This window comes from Hordeum vulgare, chromosome 5H, assembly GCF_904849725.1.
Source record: "Hordeum vulgare subsp. vulgare chromosome 5H, MorexV3_pseudomolecules_assembly, whole genome shotgun sequence".
NCBI lineage: Eukaryota > Viridiplantae > Streptophyta > Magnoliopsida > Poales > Poaceae > Hordeum > Hordeum vulgare.
Window position 1 is genome coordinate 541,091,175 of NC_058522.1, and position 21,628 is coordinate 541,112,802.

The 21,628-nt window shown below is 44.9% G+C and overlaps 1 protein-coding gene across 1 annotated transcript; it reads left to right on the forward strand.

The window, feature by feature from the left end:
- Positions 1-6,049: 6,049 nt before the first annotated feature.
- Positions 6,050-9,226, forward strand: LOC123398689 (GDSL esterase/lipase At5g45910-like). Its single transcript, XM_045093140.1, has 4 exons — positions 6,050-6,435; positions 6,526-6,902; positions 6,994-7,273; positions 8,687-9,226. Exons 1-4 carry the CDS (start codon positions 6,051-6,053, stop codon positions 8,911-8,913), a joined length of 1,269 nt encoding a protein of 422 aa, XP_044949075.1. The 5' UTR covers position 6,050; the 3' UTR covers positions 8,914-9,226.
- Positions 9,227-21,628: the final 12,402 nt, after the last annotated feature.

Genomic DNA, 21,628 nt, shown 5'->3' on the forward strand with positions numbered 1-21,628 from the left:
TTTTGACAAATAATTTGGGACATGGTACATACTTTAACTTTTCTTGTTTTTCATTCCCAATAATATAAGATTAGTCTGACTTGTCTTGCCTTTTTTTTATTTCAACTAATATGGTCACTTGCATATGTTGGAACAGGGAGGCAAGGAAAACAAGCCACCGAGTATGGATAAACTTTTTTCGGAGACACACAAGAAGGGTACATCCTTTGCTGATTCTACAACATCCACCAAACATGTAAGACTTAATTTAACCATAATAACTTACATTATGAACAACAAGTGTAAAATTCCTACTTAGATATATAAGTTGATGCAAATAACTTATCGTTGGCACTTCAGGCACAAATTAAGACCATAGTTCAGTTGAATCCTGGTCTTTCAAATGATGAAGTTATGCAGAAATGTGATACATCTAAGCGGCGTGATCGCGTAGTTGGATTTGGAGGTGGAATTAGAGCAAGAGATTTGCGAGGACCAGCATTGAGTAAGGCAGAATTGGTTTATCAACTTCAAGCTTCACAGCAAGAGAAACAAGTACTCGAAGAAAAGGTCAATGGCATGGTGCAAGAAGTATCAGAAATTAAGCGTCTTTTGGCTGGTAGATCTCCAAGTGATGGTTCTGGTCCTGAACGCAAAGATGATCAAGTAAGCTGTTTTCATACATCGAATTTACATGTCATTAAACTTCGAGACCACTTATTTACTTGGATTGACTTTCATAAACTACTCACATTTTGTAGGAATGATGGTTCATCGTAATATATAGAAGCATAATGTGGCATTGCAATCTCGATGATATCCATTCAAAGAACGGTGGTGTCCTACGATTGAAGATTAATAAATATTATCTTTCCTAGTTGTCTTTTTCTTAGATATATATGATCAAATACATTGGTGATACAATACGGAGTGCTTTCGACTCAATTTTCTACATGAGATTTTAATGTCAGAATATTGGTATTTATATTAATAAAAGATGATATGGTCCTTTTGATTTAGAATATTTTGTTTCTGTATTAATGTGGATGCTAATATTGGAATGTTGGTTGCTGCATAAAGTGATTGTTCAATGTAATGTTATACTAAATATAACTCGTTTGGAAGGACATAAACTGTGAAGAGAGTGGTCGTTAATGATACTTTCGCTAGCATGATAACATTATTAACAATGACAAAAGTGGTCGTTAATACTACAATTGTGGTCGTTATTGCCTTGGGATCAACGACGGCACGGTGTGTCGTCGTTAGAAGAATAACGACCACAAAAGGTATGCGGTCGTTATACTTTTAACGACGGAGCCTTCTACGACCAGCAGATTGTGGTCGTTAATGACCTTTAACGACCACAATCTGACTTTTAACGACCACATACACCGTCGTTAAAAACAGTTTTCCTAGTAGTGCCGGTTTGCTGTGCGAGATCGGCAAGTCGGGATGTCGGAGAAAGAGTCCCACTCCCACAGCCGCGCCCGGCGGCGGTCGAGAACCCTAACGCCCCACTGCTCCTTCTGCTCTCCGGCCCCAACCAGCACCACCCCCCATGCGCTAAAGCCTTCTCAGGGGTGGGGGGGAGGGCAAGCGCGCACGCACGGCCACACCCGAATGGTACACGCATCAGTTCGCCCGATATCGATTTCCACTGAAACATAATCCATACATGCTTTTCGATTCTGATCTTCGTTCTCAACTCCGGTGCCGCAGGCGCAGGAGAGACTGGGTAACTCTCTCCAACGGTCAGACTGGGTTAATCGATCGCCAAACATGTCATCGCGTGCATGACGTGGTCGACTACATCCGCTTCCATGCCGTGTGCCACGCTTGGCGGTGGTGCTGTGCCGATCCGCAGGGGCTCGGCGGCCTCGACAACCGTCTCCATCCCCGTCACTAGATCATGCTCCGGGAGAAACTCACTCTCGTCCACCATCGTCGCTTTCTTAACCTCTCCACCGGCGAGATCGTACAGTTGGATCTCCCGGAGCTCGGCGGCCACGTGATGCTCACATCCACCACTGACGGCCACCTCATCCTGACACATGAGCGCATCCACATTCGACTGCTGAACCCGATCACGTGCCACCTCATAGAGCTCCCACCGGTGACCATGTTGAAGCCTCGAAACTATATCCACGACCCTTTGGATGATATATTTGTTGGGGAACGTCGCATGGGAAACAAAAATTTTCCTACGCGCACGAAGACCTATCATGGTGATGTCCATCTACGAGAGGGGATGAGTGATCTACGTACCCTTGTAGATTGTACAGCAGAAGCGTTAGTGAACACGGTTGATGTAGTGGAACGTCCTCACGTCCCTCGATCCGCCCCGCGAACAATCCCGCGATCACTCCCACGATCTAGTACCGAACGGACGGCACCTCCGCGTTCAGCACACGTACAGCTCGACGATGATCTCGGCCTTCTTGATCCAGCAAGAGAGACAGAGAGGTAGAAGAGTTCTCCGGCAGCGTGACGACGCTCCGGAGGTTGGTGATGACCTTGTCTCAGCAGGGCTCCGCCCGAGCTCCGCAGAAACGCGATCTAGAGGAAAAACTATGGAGGTATGTGGTCGGGCAGCCGTGAGAAAGTCGTCTCAAATCAGCCCTAATTGCTCCATATATATAGGAGGAGGGAGGGGGGGCCTTGCCTTGGGGTCCAAGGACCCCCAAGGAGTCGGCCGAGCCAAGGGGGGAGGACTCCCCCCCCAAACCGAGTTGGACTTGGTTTGGTGGGAGGAGTCCCCCTCCCTTCCCACTTCCTCCCTCTATTTTTTTCTTTTCCTTTGATTTCTTTTTCTTGGCGCATAGGCCCCCTTGGGGCTGTCCCACCAGCCCACTAAGGGCTGGTGTGTCTCCCCAAAGCCTATGGGCTTCCCCGGGGTGGGTTGCCCCCCCCCCCCCCGGTGAACTCCCGGAACCCATTCGTCATTCCCGGTACATTCCCGGTAACTCCGAAAACCTTCCGGTAATCAAATGAGGTCATCCTATATATCAATCTTCGTTTACGGACCATTCCGGAAACCCTCGTGACGTCCGTGATCTCATCCGGGACTCCGAACAACATTCGGTAACCAACCATATAACTCAAATACGCATAAAACAACGTCGAACCTTAAGTGTGCAGACCCTGCGGGTTCGAGAACTATGTAGACATGACCCGAGAGACTCCTCGGTCAATATCCAATAGCGGGACCTGGATGCCCATATTGGATCCTACATATTCAACGAAGATCTTATCGTTTGAACCTCAGTGCCAAGGATTCGTATAATCCCGTATGTCATTCCCTTTGTCCTTCGTATGTTACTTGCCCGAGATTCGATCGTCAGTATCCGCATACCTATTTCAATCTCGTTTACCGGCAAGTCTCTTTACTCGTTCCGTAATACAAGATCCCGCAACTTACACTAAGTTACATTGCTTGCAAGGCTTGTGTGTGATGTTGTATTACCGAGTGGGCCCCGAGATACCTCTCCGTCACACGGAGTGACAAATCCCAGTCTTGATCCATACTAACTCAACTAACACCTTCGGAGATACCTGTAGAGCATATTTATAGTCACCCAGTTACGTTGCGACGTTTGATACACAAAAAGCATTCCTCCGGTGTCAGTGAGTTATATGATCTCATGGTCATAGGAATAAATACTTGACACGCAGAAAACAGTAGCAACAAAATGACACGATCAACATGCTACGTCTATTAGTTTGGGTCTAGTCCATCACGTGATTCTCCCAATGACGTGATCCAGCTATCAAGTAACAACACCTTGTTCATAATCAGAAGACACTGACTATCATCGATCAACTGGCTAGCCAACTAGAGGCATGCTAGGGACGGTGTATTGTCTATGGATAATAAACTATTATCTTGATACAGGAATTATAATAATAACTATACATTTATTATTGCCTCTAGGGCATAATTCCAACAATATTGGTGTGGGGCTCCTTCATTGTCACACCTGATTCTCTATCAGAGCATTTCCAACAACGACGCTACAAAACGCGCGCGGGATAAGCTGGGTTTTTAGCGCGCGGGGCGGAAACGTGCGCTCGAGCGGACGGGGAAAATTAGCGCACTGCAAATGATTGCGCGCGGGGAAAAAGCGGGCGGCCGCGTGCTAGATTTGGCGCACCGCTTCCGGGGTGTCTATAAATTGCGGCGCTCGCCACACAGTTGTCCATCGCCCTCAGTACTGCCACGCGCACTCTGTCGCTTCCTCGCTGCTTCCTCTGTCGCGTCCCCACCGACGTGCCCCCACCCAGCCACCATGTTGCCGCGCACACCTGTGTATATTACTCACCATTTTGAACAATCATTGGGGGGAGGGGAGGAGAGTTTCCCCACATGTATATATTATATTACTCAAAGGCCCAAAGGACAAGTTACATCAAGGGTTACATCGAAAGAAAAGGTACATGCGACATGACATGGCAACCTTCTTACTTACGGGGTTAAGACCAAAGCGTAAATTCCAAGATAATGTTGAGAAGAGTATCAAAGGGCGAGTGTCGTTCGTTACAAAATAAATGAGCATTTCTAGAGTTCCATAGTTTCTAGAGAATGATGAGGGCCACCCTGGGTCAAATGTTGATGTCAAAACCGACCGGCGTAGTAGTCTCTCAAACTAGGTCAATGGAGTGAGGGGGAGCACCAAAATGTTTTTAAATATGTAGTATGAGACTTACGGGATATGCTTCGGCGGGGCCTTCACGATCTCGCAGAATCGTTTTCGAGGGAGCCTAAAACGATTTTTACAGTACTGGATTTTAACGAGTTTGTTAGAGATGCTCTTGGAGGGTTCAGTTAGGCTGGCCATAGTGGGGGTATCATAGCTGGTATCATAGTTTTGGAATGAGAAAACATGCTGATGTGGCAAGTAATTAAAGAAGAGAAACACGGTTAGAGTAACATAGGTAGATAGTGTATCATGTTAAATAATATACTACTATGTGTCATGCATGTTAATAAATGAGATCACATATGATACTAGTTTATGATACTATGCATTATGAAGGTAGTATCATACAATAATAGCATATGCATGATATTACTATATGTTACTCTCCACTATGAGCAGCCTTATCCATCGGCTGGTTGTATGATACTAGTCTATGATACCACATTTGTAATGCATAGTATCATATGTTAGTATCATAGGATAGTTCATTTATTGTCATGCAAGACACATAGTAGCACATCATTTAATATGATACTCAACATTTAATTCTATGTCACATCATCAAAATTGCCTAGTTGGCATACACGATACTACCTATGATGCTGGTTGTAATGGATAGTATCATATACTAGTATCATGCATATGATACTAGTGTATGATATCACATCCGTAATGCATAGTACTCCCTCCATCACGGTTTACTCGGCGCGGTTGAGATTTCTCTGCGACCAAGGTACTCGCGGATTGGGCAGAAAAATAGGATCTCTTGTTACTCCCTGCGCCTAATTATCGGAGAGATTAACTCTTAGTTAACCCCACGTCCAATGAACGTTTGGTAGCCCATGCAGCGGACATTTAATAAGGCAGTAGTACTCCGAGTAGTACGCCTATGCAGCGGACGAAGCGCACTCCTTCCTTTCTTCTTTCCAACACACTTGCATGCAGCCATAATTAATCGGGGATTAGACCCGGCGCTCACCAGCCCTAATCAATCGGACATTAAATCGTTCGGCGCCTAAATCATCTCGCATCTGAAACTGCATGGACTTGGAAACGCGTCCAGTAGACCGTGATGGAGGGAGTATCATATGTTAGTATCATAGTGTAGTTCATTTATTATCATACAAGACACATAATAACACAACATTTAATATGATACGATATCATAATATGATACCCAATCATTTCTTTCTTCATTTAATTTTATGTCACCTCATCAAAAGTGCTTAGTTGACATGCATGATACTATCTATGATACTACGGTCAGCCTGATAGTCCCATTACGGTCAGCTTCAGAGATGGAGCCAAGTGTTCATACAACTAGTACATAAAGTCAATGAACAGTTCCAAGTTCCGAGGTGCTACTGTACTATGGCACCGTGCACACCTTGGATCGACCAACTCGTCCTAGACCTTACGCCACGCCGCGGCCGCGAGGACCCTTTTGCTCCACACAGGAGTACCTCGCCTCCACGCGACCCGCTCATGAAGCCGCCGGTGTTGTCACTCGTCGTCGTCCTCATCTCGTTCCTCATGTATGACACGGGCGCCTCCGGCGTCCCCGAGGCCGAGCTCCACGCACCACGGTTCCATTCCATCTTCAGCTTCGGCAGCTCCTACTCGGACACGGGCAACTTCGTCCTCCTGTCCGCCGGCTTCCCCTTCAGCCCCTTCAACAACTCCCCCTACGGGGAAACCTTCTTCCGTCGCCCCACCGGCCGGCCTTCCGACGGCCGCCTCATCATCGACTTCATCGGTACATATATGCTCAAAGTAGAATGTCGCTGAATACATGCAATGATGCCTTCGTGTTGATCTATTGTTTGCACATGACATGCGCATGCAGCGGAGGCGCTGGAGCTCCCGTTGGTGCCGCCCTTCCTGTCCAAGTCCAAGGCGCAGAACTTCACCCAAGGAGCCAACTTCGCCATCGTCGGCGGCACGGCGCTCGACGTCGGGTTCTTCCTGCGGCACAACTCAGGGAGCGTGCCGCCGTTCCGGAGCTCCCTGCGCGCGCAGATAGCGTGGTTCCGGAAGGTGGCGAAGCAGTCGCTCGGCTGCAACACCACCGCGCAATGCAGGGAGCGCCTCGCGAGATCTCTGTTCGTGGTGGGCGAGCTGGGCCTGACCGACTACAGCTACATCCTCTCCGGCGGGAAGAGCCTGCAGGAGGCCAAGTCCTTCGTGCCGGACGTTGTGCAAGCCATCATCAGGGGCGTCGAGGTGACGGACGCTTCACTCCGTGCCAAAAATTACTCGTCACTTCAGTACTTCACCCATTCCTTCTTAATTATGCATGCATGCATGAATGCAGAGGCTGGTGGAGGAGGGAGCGAGGTACGTGGTGGTGTCAGGGACGCCGCTGATGGGGTGCACGCCGATGGCGCTGACGAAATACGCGGTGGCGGCGAACGCGACGGAGTACGACCGCCGGACGGGATGCCTGCGGCGGCTCAACGGCCTCTCGCAGTACCACAACTGGATGCTGCAGGAGAGCGTGAGGCGCATGCGTGTGAAGTACCCCGGGACGACGCTGGTGTATGCCGACTACCACAAGCCCGTGGCGCGGCTCATCCGGCGCCCGGGAAAGCTCGGTAACTGAGTTTTCTCTTGGACTCCTCCATTCTTTCGGCCTTACTAATTCATTTGTTAGAAACAATTCTAGTTTCATTTATCGAATGTAGTGTAGATCAATCGAGATCAGGATAGCCGCTAGCTGTACATGTACCATCGAGTAGGTAGTACTAGTACTATAGTACCAGCAGTGGCCTTTAATTAACAACAAAGTCAAACTTGTTGATCAGATCAAAATCAAATGTATAGCTAGGATCAACTGCTGCGTTAACCCGGGCATGCATGAATGTGGGGGTGGTAATGAAAGCTGGCGGTACTAATTAAACGATACTCGGTCCAACAAGAGATTCGTTTGGCATCTCGATCGAGAAGCTACAACCATGGCAGAGCGCGCATCACTTAAATTTTGTTGGGTTGGGTGTATGTGGGGTGCCATGTGAAAAATGGATTTCCAAGATACATAGGCCAACTCTGTAAACATAGGTTAGGGGGTGTTTCTTTCCAGGGACTTTTTGATGTAGGGACTACAAAAAGTTCCTTTTAGTCCCATGTGAAAGAAATAGGAGGGACTTTTAGGGACTAAAGTGGGGTAGTTGGGACTAAAGGAAGAAGTCCCTATGGGAGGGACTTTTTGGGACTTTTTTGGCTCTTTTCCCAACAATGCCCCTACTTTTAGCATGTTATTTAATAACTTGTAGTATATTACTAGGGGTAGCATGGTCTTTTTACATGTCATTTAATGACTTCTAGTCTATGTTTAGTCCTTGGAAAGAAACAGGTAGGGACTAGAGACTTTTTAGTTGGGACTAAAAAAAGTCCTAGGACTTTTTAAAGAAACAGGGCCTTAATTGACCCCTCACTGACAGTAGTATAGTAAATAACCATGCATTTACCACTGGAGGCCATTTGTGAAATTTGTCATTTCTGGTGCTTATTGAGCATCTGGTATCGAGCTCTGGGGTGAAAACCTTAGATCTGATCCTAGTTGGTTATACCTGACAATGACGATGTTTTGACGTCGTTATCTTTTTGGAGGTGTGGCTTGGAGTTTGCTCCGACTTGTCTGTAGGGGTGAGAACCTATGATCCGGTCTCCGATGGTTAATTAGGTGCAGCGATGATGGCACTTGTGTCCTTGTGATATGAAGAATGATTGGTGCGGACGGACGTCTTTATGGTTCGCCGGTTGTTGTGTTGAACATTTCAGGGTTTTTCCCCGCCTGGGCATAGGTTCGGTCTTTGATGACTTTGCTCATTGTTGATATGTTTGTTTGTGTTTGTTGATGTTGTCTGTATGCATCTTCATCTTAATTATGTATAGGTAGAGTGTGTGCTTATCGTGTTTGTATCCCCTTAATGCTACTTTATAAGTTAATAAGATTCATCCTTTACAAAAAAAAAAAGGTAAATAGCCATGCATGATGTACACTGCAGGGTTCACAGCGGAGCCCCTGAGAGCGTGTTGCGGCGGGGGTGGGCGGTACAACTACAACACGGAGGGATCAGCGTGCGGCTTACCCGGTGCAACCACCTGCAGCGACCCATCCACCCACCTCTTCTGGGACGGCATCCACTACACCGAGGCTGCCAACAAGTACATCGCCCACGGCTGGCTCACCGGACTCTACGCCCATCCCGCCATTCTCAGCTTGCCGCAATAGATACACGGTATCGTAGCTTGTACTACTAGTGTGCAGCTTCAAAATGGTCAATGTATTTTAGCATTTTCATATTTTCAGATGAGCAAATTAGGTAGTTTGCGTTTTTGAGCTAGCACCGCAATTTGCCTCTCTTTTGTGGGGGGCTGCAGGAATTTCGTACGGCTTTCATAGCACTATTATTGTAGTTCAGGGTTTTTTTTTCTATGATGCCTTTTGATCCAAGAAATCGTTAAGTGTCCATGTGTTGATTTGTTTTACCCTCACTTGCGTATGATTAAGTCAATTTTATTCAATATTTTATGTTTCATCTAAATTATGAGCATTTCAGATCGTATAGGGAGGTCAATGTGTGTGTGTCTGTTGTTTGTAGATGACCGCTTAGTTTGTCGTCAGGCCACTATACAGGAAGCTGACTCTATGGCTCAACTCATCCATCATTTTTGTTATATCTCTGGTAAAACTTCAAAGCGAGCCAAGTCTCTGCCATTCTTTGTAGTGCTCATGTTAGTCAAGATACTATTCAAGAGATCAAGCAAGTTTTTCCAGTTTCTACCTTGGATAGCAATTTCACTCATCTTGGTCATCTGCTTATTCTTCCTGCCAAGAATAGAACTGTTGCTTATAGGTTTGTGGTTGACAAGTTTATAAAGCCAATATGCTTTCTCATGCTGCCAGGTTGGAATCGATTTGCTTTGTTTCTTGACTATCTATGTTTACTGTATGGCTAACATTTTGTTCACTAAGAAGTTTCTTCTAAGCACACTCATTTCATTAGGATTTTTGGTGGGCACGTGTGAGGGAGAATGATTCTACCAGTAGTCTTTGTCTTAGAGGATGGAAAGATATCTGCAATTCTAAAGAAGAATGTGGCTTGGGTATTAGGAATCTAAGGGCAATTGATGAAAGTATTGTTCTTGCAACTATTTGGAGAACTGCTAAATCCCCCTCTTCTCAGTTGTACCTAGTCCCTTAGGCTAAATATTTTCATGACTCTTTGATACTCGCGATCTGCCTTGGGTTTTTTCGTGAAGAGGAATGAGTTATCGTAGCACAAAGTGGCTAAGTATTTGCCACAATTATGAAGTCAAGGTTTATCGAACAAATAGAAATATCAACCACAACCGTCTTCAACGTCTACATACAAAAGAACAAACAGCTTGCACCTAACGTGGGCAAGAGGGCTGTCAATCCCCTTGGTCTCGTTATTTGCAAACGAATGTGGTGTGTACTCCATCTGTTCCTAAATATAAGTCTTTTAAGAGGTTCCACTAGGAGGGACTACATACGGATGTATATAGACATACTTTAGAGTATAGATTCACTCATTTTGCTTCGTATGTAGTCCTCTAGTGAAATCTCTTAAAAAGACTTATATTTAGAAACCAAGGGAGTAGATAATTGTAAAATACAAAATAAAATAAAAATAAATAAATGGCAGCAAGATATTGGAGGTTTTATCAATATGTTGTGAATAGACCCCAGGCCATAGTTTTTCCTAATGACATCTCTCATAAAAATAGCACATGGTGGATAAACAAATTACTATTGGGCAATTGATAGAAGAGCGGATAGTTATGCGATTTTCACGGTAATGATCATGTAAATACAGGCATCACGTCCATAAACAAATAGACCGACTCATGCGTGCACCTATTACTATTACTTCACTTCAAGAGCACTTCTATGCTTGCCTCTCTACATATTAAGTTCATGACGAACGAAGTAATGTTAGGAGTAAGATGACATGATGTAGACAAAGTAAACTCAACCAATATGAATAAACCACATCGTTTTACCCTTAGTTGCAGCAACACAAAGACGCAACTTGTCCCCTTCTGCCACTCGGATATAGAAACTCGTCGGGTTGAACCTACTAGAACACACCTCTCTCACTGAAGAAATATCAATCTAGTTGGACAAACTATTTCAATAGATCAGATAGAATTACGAAGATATCATAATCATGCGCATAAGAATCATATTATATATTAGTGGAGACTCAAATATTATCATGAATAATCTGACCATAAACCCAAAATTTACTGGATCCCAATAAATGCTCCGTACAAAAGAGGTACATCATATGAATCAAAGCGAAGATGCGATTATCATTGTATTGAAGATCAAAGAGAGAGATTGCCATCTAGGTACTGGATATAGATTCGTAGGTCTGTGGTGAACTACTCACACATCATCATGAGACGAATGAACTACTCACACATCATCTAGGTACTGGCTATGGACTCGTAGGTCTGTGATGAACTACTCACACATCATCATTCCGACGTGTCCAGCAGCAACTCGTCGATCCAAGTTGGCTCATGAAGGACTGGCGAGTTGATGCCCTGGACGAGACCCGCACCTCCCACATGTGTGATCGCGCCATCCATTGTAAATGTAAGCAAAACCGCGCCCTGCCGGCGAAGAAAGAAGCCGACTTCACGGAGATCAACGAGGCGGCGGCCAACACCGCAGCAGCCACCATCATCCAGGAAAAAAAATCACGCATTTCAAAAGAAATATACATGAATTTCAAAAGATTGTTTTCTAAGGTAAAAGGAAGTTCATCGATTCAAAAACAATGTTCATAATTTTTAAAAACCCATGTTAATGAATTTAAAAGATATTCAATTAAAAACGTTGTTCGCGCATTTGAAAAATGTGCACAATGTGTAAAGCATCTTCGATAATTCAAACAGTGTTGAAGATTAAAAAAATGTTTACAAATTCATAAATAAATGCAATTTCATGTGGCTCCCGCGAGGCTGCGGCGGCGATCGTTCGCGAGAGCTCCTATTTGCCGCTCGTTAGCGTCAAACAAGAGAGCTTCCATGCAGGGCTCGCGCAAACGGGTCGGCCCATTGCCAGGCCGTGAGGACGTAAGAAAAAATGTTCGGAGGAAACACGATGGCTCGCTGTGGCAAAAGTGCATACTACCAAACCTTTCAGCGCCGAGTCTTTCAAAACCACGATGAAGTTCGTGTGGCGTTTGGCATATGATCCGGGGATACGAGAAGCGGACGATAATCTCTTCATTATTCAAATGCTCTGTGTTGGGGATTGGAACAGGGTGATGCACCAAGAACCCTGGATCTTCAGGGGTTTAATGGTGGTGATAGAGGAATACGATGGCAAGGGCAAACCGCATACGGTTGCTCTGAATCGGGTGCAAGTTTGGGCACAAATACATGACACTCCTGAATTGTATCGGAGGAAAGGGATATTAGACCAACTTACTCGGCGCATTGGGCAGGTGAAGAGTGTGAAGATGAACCCTAACAGATTCTTTGAAGGGAATTTTGTAAGGGTTCGAGTCAAAATCAAAATAGACGAACCCCTTGTTCGTTTTACTCCGCTGAAGATCAGAGGAGAGGAAGCCCTCCTACTACCGGTGAATATGAGAAAGTTGGATTTTTCTGCGAGGTTTGTGGTGTCATGGGACATGTTCTGGAGGAGTGTGGCGATGGCGTCCACGGCCCCGATGAGATACATTATGGCCAATGGATGGTAGCTACCAGACGGCCAGTAGCGGCAAATCTATACCCCCAGCGTAGCTCAAACCCCCCACGTACCCGGGGCCGTCGCGGTAGGGGTGGAGGACCGTACGGGCAGGCTACTTCCAATAGTCGAACAGAGAATGCAGCAAAGAAACGCTCTTCGCAGGAGGCAGGGATGAGCGAGGACGAGAACGTTAAGGACACGGCTGAGAGCCCAATGAAACCAATGCAGATGGAGCAGGACGAGAGGGAACCACCCCAGACAGAATCTTCTGCAAAAAAGAGGTTGGACATGTCTAATGCTACTACAGCCGGGCCGAAGGATCAAAAGGGTGATCACCAGTCCACGACCAGTATGAGGGAGGCACCTGAACTCCCGGAGAATACTCCACCACCTCCGCAGGCGTATGTTGCACCAAGGGATCGAAAGAAGTATAAGGCAGGTTCTCCACCACATACAATAACAAATATGATGAGCGATTTGGCGGGCTCCTGCGAGGAGCGCCGCCGGGCTCAATGAGTCTTCTTTGCTGGAACTGTCGAGGGGCTGGTAGACCCGAGACAGTTCGTGATCTTCGCAATCTTGTGAGGCAATATACTCCAATGGTGGCATGCATTGTGGAAACTCAACTCCCTGGAGGAAGAGTAGAAAGCTTGGCAAGTTCATTAGGGTTCGATCTTTCATTTGTTGTTAGTAGTTCTGGTAGGAGTGGAGGTTTAGGGATCTTTTGGAATGATTCAATAAATCTTGATATTTTTGGTTACTCGGAATATCACATTGATGCACTCATCACCATTCCGGGGATGGTACAATGGAGAATGACGGTGGTTTATGGGGAAGCAAGGGTGGAGGAAAGAGGTATAACCTGGGATCTACTTCGATCATTAGCTTCGGCAACGGATCGTCCTTGGTTGTGTTGGGGGGACTTCAACGAGGTCTTGCGTTTGTACGAGTACGAGGGATCAAGCCACCGCAGCTTGACATAGGTCAATGGTTTTCGTGATGCCGTTGATGTGTGCGGCTTCTCTGATCTAGGATTCACTGGACCGAGATGGACCTTCGAAAGAAGGGTCGCAGGAGGAACCTATACCCGCGTCCGATTAGACAGAGCATTAGCTACTGCGGAGTGCCTGTCTATATTCCCAAATGCAAGATTAGTGCACAAAGTGGCTGCCACATCTGATCATAGCCCCATCTTTCTTGAAACTGAAGGCCAACTGGGCAGCCTCATGAAACAACCGTTTAAGTATGAGATGATGTGGGAATCGCATGATGGTTTCCAAGAGGAGGTGCAACAAAATTGGCAGGGCCCTGGAGTGGATACAGTAGCAGATTTGAAAGGGAAGATAGATGCTCTGGCAAAAGGGCTCGGGCGCTGGGATAAAAATACCTTCGGTAACGTGCGGAAGGAGATCAAACAGCTGAACGGAGATCTAGCAAACCTACGGGCAGATCAAACACGTACCCAACCTTCTAGGGTTGAAATAAAAATCAGGGATAGACTGTCTGAGCTCTATTTCAGAGAGGAGGTGATGTGGCGTCAAAGGTCCCGGGTAACATGGTTCAAAGAGGGCGACAGAAATACAAAGTTCTTTCATCTACGGGCATGCAAGCGTCGACGCAAAAACAGAATCCAGTCTCTGGTACGTGAGGATGGTACTACAGTTGATAATGCTGTTGAGCTAGAACATATGGTCACCGATTTCTACAAACATCTCTACACATCCGAAGGTACATCCAATGGAGGAAGTACTTAACAGGGTTCCACGTAAAGTTACTACTGAGATGAATAACCTTCTTACATCGGAGTTTACTCAAGAAGAGGTGAAGGAAGCTTTATTTCAAATGGCACCCACCAAAGCGCCAGGGTCTGATGGATTTCCAGCCCATTTTTTCCAACGCCACTGGGATGTATGTGGCACTGAAATGACTGCAGTCACCTTAAAAATTCTGAAGGGAGAAGATGATGTGGCCATCTTGAACGATACTATTCTGGTGTTGATACCAAAGGTAACAAGCCCCACACTCCTCACACAATTTCGTCCTATCAGTCTTTGTAATGTTCTTTATAAAATAGCATCCAAGGTCATAGCAAATAGATTGAAATCCATCCTCCCTGAGGTCATATCCGAAGAACAATCAACTTTTGTTGGAGGAAGAATTATTACAGACAACATAATATCTGCTTATGAATGTCTGCACTTTATGAAACGAAGCAAATCGAAGAGGAATGGATTATGTGCCTTGAAACTAGACATGATGAAAGCATATGACCGGTTGGAATGGACATATCTGAGCGCTATGATGACCAAACTAGGTTTTGCACCAGCCTGGGTTGATCTTATCATGCGGATGGTTAGCTCAGTTACGTTCTCGGTCTTATTTAACGGGAAGAAACTGGAACAATTCACTCCTACGAGAGGGATTCGACAGGGAGATCCACTATCACCCTATCTCTTTTTGTTGGCAGCAGAGGGCCTTTAGTGCCTCCTCAAAAACCACAATGAGTCATCACCTATTCACGGAATTAAAGTGGCACCAACGGCTCCGCCGGTAAGTCACTTACTGTTTGCTGATGATAGCCTGCTGTTTTTCAAGTCGAGTTGTCAGGGAGCTACTATGGTATCTTCTTTGTTGGAAACCTATTGCAACGCTTCGGGACAGAGAATTAACCAATCTAAGTCCTCCATTTTCTTCAATAAAGGGTGTTCAGATGTAGAGAAGGAGAGTATCAAGAACATTCTCAATGTGCACAATGAGAGTATGAATGACAAATATTTGGGCATGCCCACAGATGTTGGTAGCAGCAAAAATGGGGCGTTTAAATATCTGAAAGATAGGGTTTGGGATAAAGTGAAAGGATGGATGGAAAATATATTATCCTTAGGAGGGAAGGAAGTTCTTATAAAGTCCATTGCGCAAGCAGTCCCGGTCTTCTCTATGGCGTGCTTTAAACTGCCCCGCGGTTTGTGCCTCCACATCAACTCCCTCATAAGGAAGTTCTGGTGGGGTAGTAAGAACGGTGAAAGGAAGACCAGCTGGGTATCGTGGGAGGTGATGACACGGCCTAAGTATGAAGGTGGATTGGGTTTTAAAGACATTGAACTATTTAACCTCGCCTTACTTGCTCGACAAGCTTGGCGCCTGCTCAAGGCTCTGGAATCCTTAAGTGGCAGGATCCTAAAGGCACGATACTACCCCTCTACTTGCTTCTTGGATTCTCAGCTTGGGACTAACCCATCACAAATATGGCGAGCAATCATCGAGGGGAAGGACATTCTCAGATTAGGACTGATCAAACGGATCGGAGATGGCTCAACCACAGAGATATGGAACCACAACTGGCTCCCTAAAGTTGCTTCCATGCGACCTATTGCATGTCTCACGGCCCAACATCCCACCATGGTTGCCGAGCTTATTGATCACACATCAGCCAGGTGGAACCGGGAGTTGATCACCTCAACTTTTCTACCGATTGATGCGGACGTGATTCTCAACATCCCTCTAAGCACCCGACACTATGAAGATTACTGGTCATGGTCACAGGAGAAGAAAGGATTGTTTTCTGTCAAGTCTTGTTATCGCATGCTCATTACTACTAAGCTCCGAAGGGAAGCCTGGCTCGAAGGCAATGGCGGCCCGGCGGATGTCACCAGAGAGAGGAAATGCTGGGATGAGTTGTGGCGGATCCAGGTCCCTTCCAAAATCAAGATCTTCTTATGGAGATTGGCCCAGACTTCTCTACCGACAACAGATGTTCGACACCACCGCAATATGGCACCTACCCGGGCATGCGCGGTATGCGGGGCAGAGGATTCTTGGATCCACTCCCTGCTCACATGCACCATGGCTCGCTGTGTCTGGGTACTACATAATCCAGAGCTAGTGGAGCACATGTTGGCGACTGCGGAACCAGACGCGAAGTCTTGGCTATTCTCCATGCGTTCATCAGTTTCTGAGACCGAGATGACCAAGATCACGGTAACACTCTGGGCGATCTGGTTCGCCCGACGCAAGCTAATTCATGAAGGAGAGCATCAAAGCCCAGGAGCTACACTAGCCTTCGTCAACCGCTATATAACAGAGTTGGAACTGAACAAGCCAGCATCAAGATCAACCCTTACACCAGTTCACTCCAATACTCGGCGATGGATCAAGCCCCCTGCGGGTTGGACAAAGATCAATGTCGACGGTGCAGTTTGCAAAGCTCCTCCCATAGGAGCGATTAGTGCAGTATGCAGGAACGAGCAGGGAGCTTATCTGGGCTCATCAGCCGTTGTCTTCCATGGTTTAACTGGTCCTCTAATTCTGGAAACCCTTGCATGCCGCGAAGCTCAAGCTTTGGGACGAGACTTATGTTGGAAACATGCCCTAGAGGCAATAATAAATTAGTTATTATTATATTTCTTTGTTCATGATAATCGTTTATTATCCATGCTATAATTGTATTGATTGGAAACACAATACTTGTGTGGATACATAGACAAAACACTGTCCCTAGTAAGCCTCTAGTTGACTAGCTCGTTGATCAAAGATGGTCAAGGTTTCCTGGCCATAGGCAAGTGTTGTCACTTGATAACGGGATCACATCATTAGGAGAATCATGTGATGGACTAGACCCAAACTAATAGACGTAGCATGTTGATCGTGTCATTTTGTTGCTACTGTTTTCTGCGTGTCAAGTATTTATTCCTATGACCATGAGATCATATAACTCACTAACACCGGAGGAATGCTTTGTGTGTATCAAACGTCGCAACGTAACTGGGTGACTATAAAGATGCTCTACAGGTATCTCCGAAGGTGTTAGTTGAGTTAGTATGGATCAAGACTGGGATTTGTCACTCCGTGTGACGGAGAGGTATCTCGGGGCCCACTCGGTAATACAACATCACACACAAGCCTTGCAAGCAATGTAACTTAGTGTAAGTTACGGGATCTTGTATTACGGAACGAGTAAAGAGACTTGCCGGTAAACGAGATTGAAATAGGTATGCGGATACTGACGATCGAATCTCGGGCAAGTAACATACCGAAGGACAAAGGGAATGACATACGGGATTATACGAATCCTTGGCACTGAGGTTCAAACGATAAAGATCTTCGTAGAATATGTAGGATCCAATATGGGCATCCAGGTCCCGCTGTTGGATATTGACCGAGGAGTCTCTCGGGTCATGTCTACATAGTTCTCGAACCCGCAGGGTCTGCACACTTAAGGTTCGACGTTGTTTTATGCGTATTTGAGTTATATGGTTGGTTACCGAATGTTGTTCGGAGTCCCGGATGAGATCACGGACGTCACGAGGGTTTCCGGAATAGTCCGGAAACGAAGATTGATATATAGGATGACCTCATTTGGTTACCGGAAGGTTTTCGTGCATTACCGGAAAAGTTTCGGGCTCATCGGTAGTGTACCGGGAGTGCCGGGAGGGGTGCCGGGGACCATCGGGAGGGGTGTCACGCCCCAAGGGGTCTCATGGGCTATGGGAAGAGATAAACCAGCCCCTAGTGGGCTGGAATAAGTTCCCACTAAGGCCCATAAGGTTTGAGAAGGAAAAAACACAAGGTGGAAAGAGTTTCCAAGTGGGAAGGTGGAATCCTACTCCAAGTAGGATTGGAGTAGGACTCCTCCACCTCCAATTTCGGCCAAACCTTGAGGGTTTGAGGCTGCCTCTTCCCTCCCCCTCCCACCTATATATACGGAGGTTTTAGGGCTGATTTGAGACGACTTTTCTCACGGCTGCCCGACCACATACCTCCATAGTTTTTCCTCTAGATCGCGTTTCTGCGGAGCTCGGGCGGAGCCCTGCTGAGACAAGATCATCACCAACCTCCGGAGCGCCGTCACGCTGCCGGAGAACTCTTCTACCTCTCCGTCTCTCTTGCTGGATCAAGAAGGCCGAGATCATCGTCGAGCTGTACGTGTGCTGAACGCGGAGGTGCCGTCTGTTCGGTACTAGATCGTGGGACTGATCGCGGGATTGTTCGCGGGGCGGATCGAGGGACGTGAGGACGTTCCACTACATCAACCGCGTTCTCTAACGCTTCTGCTGTACGATCTACAAGGGTACGTAGATCACTCATCCCCTCTCGTAGATGGACATCACCATGATAGGTCTTCGTGCGCGTAGGAAAATTTTTGTTTCCCATGCGACGTTCCCCGACAACTTATTATTGCAGAAGGTTGCAGTGGCTTCTGATTGTCTGAATGCTATCCAAGATATCAACTCGGGATCTGAAGGAATAACCGGCCCTATTATCAAGGAAATATCTGATGGCATTAGTGACTTTCAAAATATTTTGTTTACCCATGAAGGAAGATTATCCAACATGGAAGCTCACCACTTAGCTAGATATGCTTTGCATTTAGGGGAGGGACGCCATGTGTGGCTACTCGGACCCTTTGATACTACTATTATTCCTGTAATTCATAATAGTGATCAATAAAGCAGTTTTCACCCCTCAAAAAAATGAAGCTAGTTGGAATCGAACCAGCGACCTTCCGCTGGATACGCCAGTAATTGGACTTGATATTAAGGTTGTGTCGGCACTCCTCCATCAGGGAGCAGAGCACAGAGCACCGTATTAGGCTGGCCATAGTGGGAGTAACTAAGGTAGTATCATGTACTCGAAAATAACAAACATGTTGATGTGGCAGGCGATTAAAGAAGAGAGAGAGGGGGTTAGAGTAACATAGGTAGATACCGTAACATGTTAAATGTTATGCTACTATGTGTCATGCATGCCAATAAATAAGGTCATCTATGATATTAGTTTATGATACTATGCAATATGAAAGTAGTATCATACAATAGTATCATATGCATGATACTACTATATGTTACTCCCCACTATGACCAGCCTTAGTTACTTCCTAAATTACGGTCCTGTTTGGGACCGCTTTGCTTCATTATAAACAGTTCCGCTCCACCAAATTCACTTTGAAGCAGTTTTATACGAAAGTTGTAGCTCTTCCAAAAAGAATGTTTGGCTTTTATCCAGCTCCATCTTCACGAATGGAAATTTTGATAGAAATGATCTATTTGATTGGATGAGGGGGGAGAAACGAAGGGGTATCCACTTACTGGTGGCAGTGGTGGGTAATTTCACTCCAACTCCAACTTCTATAATTTTATGGAGCACCTCCTAGAAAGCTTCATAAAAAACAAAAAGTTGGAACCCAAATTTCTAGTTTTTTTGTGAAGTTGTATATCATAAAGATATCCCGTTTGGCTTATGTTTTCTAGAGCGAAGCTAAATTTTCTGGAGTAGAACAGTCCCAAACAAGCCCTACAACTCCACGTCGCTCCGCTCCGATCCGGAGCTGCAGAGCGGAGGGAGTCCGAACCGGCTCTAAATACATCGCAAGCCTCTAGTACTATGCAGGAAGGCAGAACCACTTTTTAATCTTCATTCATAAAATTGAATAATGTTTTCATGAACAAATTTCGAAACACAAATAAACTGTTAAAAGGTGAATAATTATTGAAACATGAACAAAAATGTATTGATTTCATATATATGACAAACGATTTTAAATATACATTGAACACTTTTGAGATATATGATGAACAATTTGGAACTACACAATAAACATTTGTGTGATATAGACTGAACAAAATTTAAAATGTATTGAACATTCTTTTAATACATGATGAACATGTTTGAAAACAATATGAATATATGTATTGAACATTTATTAATATACAGTGAACATTTTTTAATACGCGTTGAACAAATTCGTATACGTATTGAACATTTTAGTAATATTTGATGAACAGTTTTGAAAAAAATATGAATATATGCATTGAATATTTTTTTAATACACACTGAACATTTTGTAATATGCGTTGAAAAATTTCGAATACACATAGAAACTTTTTGTAACATGCATTTAACAAATTTAAAAACACAGTGAATAGATATTCATCAAACAATTTCTATTATACGATGAAGATTTTTATAATGCATGAGAAATTTTGTTAAATACTGTGAACATTTACTTAACATACCGTGAACATTTATATAACACAGAATACTTTGTATAATATAGGGGGAAATAGAAGAAAATAAATAGGAACATAAAAAAAGAAAACGAAAACGAAAAAAGAAAGGACAGAAAAGAAACAGAGAGTGAAGAAGCAGCGAAGCAACAGTGGGTCGGCCCAAAAGGGGGCATCACAAGGCGAAGCTTCAGCGGAGGGATGCAATTTTGATACACATGAGCGCGCTTCACGCCTGATCCCCGCAGGAGGGACTGGGCGGACCTCTCTGTTAGCAGCCTAGGTCCAGCTCCCAGTCCATCGACATATATTCGGACATTTTTAATGTGCATCGAACACTTCACTACAAGTGAAGAGCCCACAACATTTCAAAAGACCGGTCTGAAGGGAGTGTGGCACCCTCCCTTATAAAGAGCTTCTAGCCTCTTTTATATTCGAGATGGGACTAAAGTCACTAGCACTGTCCAAGGTCAGGTTCCCGACAGCGCATCATAGCTTAAATGGTTAGGGTTTTTGTGGTGGAACCAGCCCGCCAAGTTTAAATCCAAGACTTGCACGGATGTGTGCATTTTTCTGAATTTATTCTAGACTTTCTGACGATGTTTTTTCAGTGGAAGAGTATGTTTCCATCGACTATGAGGCGTCTATTATGACGTTATCAATCTCAAGATTTGCTAGCTTGGTCTCTCGAACGTGTTCACAAGGATAGGATATGTGAGAATCTGCATTTGTGCTGTGTTTTAAGAAAAATAAAAAGAAATGAGTTCACCCTTTGTGATGATTTGTGCGGTAAGTGTGCTTATGTTATGCTACCTCCTTTTCGGTTTAATAAGCCTTGTACGTATCTCTAGGTTAATAAATAAACCAATGTAATTCAAGTTATGTAACACAAAAAATATCATTAAAAACTTCAAATCATATATTCCCTCCGTAAACTAATATAAGAGCGTTCAGATCATTACTTTAATGATCTAAACACTCCTATATTAGTTTATAGATGGAGTATTTTTTAATGGTATAATTTTTAGACAATACAACTCATCTTATATTAATCAAAATATAGATCTAGGGATATGCACAAGTCTTATAAACTGAAAAGGAGATACTCCCTCTGTAAACTGGTATAAGAGTGTTTATATTTCCTTCGTCTGAAATTACTTATCGTAAAAATGAATAGAAATAGATGTATCTAGAACTTAAATACATCTAGA

Coding starts and splice junctions, on each gene's coding strand:
- LOC123398689 (XM_045093140.1), top strand. CDS start 6,051: ATGGCACCGTGCACACCTTGGATCGACCAACTCGTCCTAGACCTTACG. Junction 6,903..6,993: donor CCATCATCAGGGGCGTCGAG/GTGACGGACGCT, acceptor GCATGAATGCAG/AGGCTGGTGGAGGAGGGAGC. Junction 7,274..8,686: donor CCGGCGCCCGGGAAAGCTCG/GTAACTGAGTTT, acceptor TGTACACTGCAG/GGTTCACAGCGGAGCCCCTG.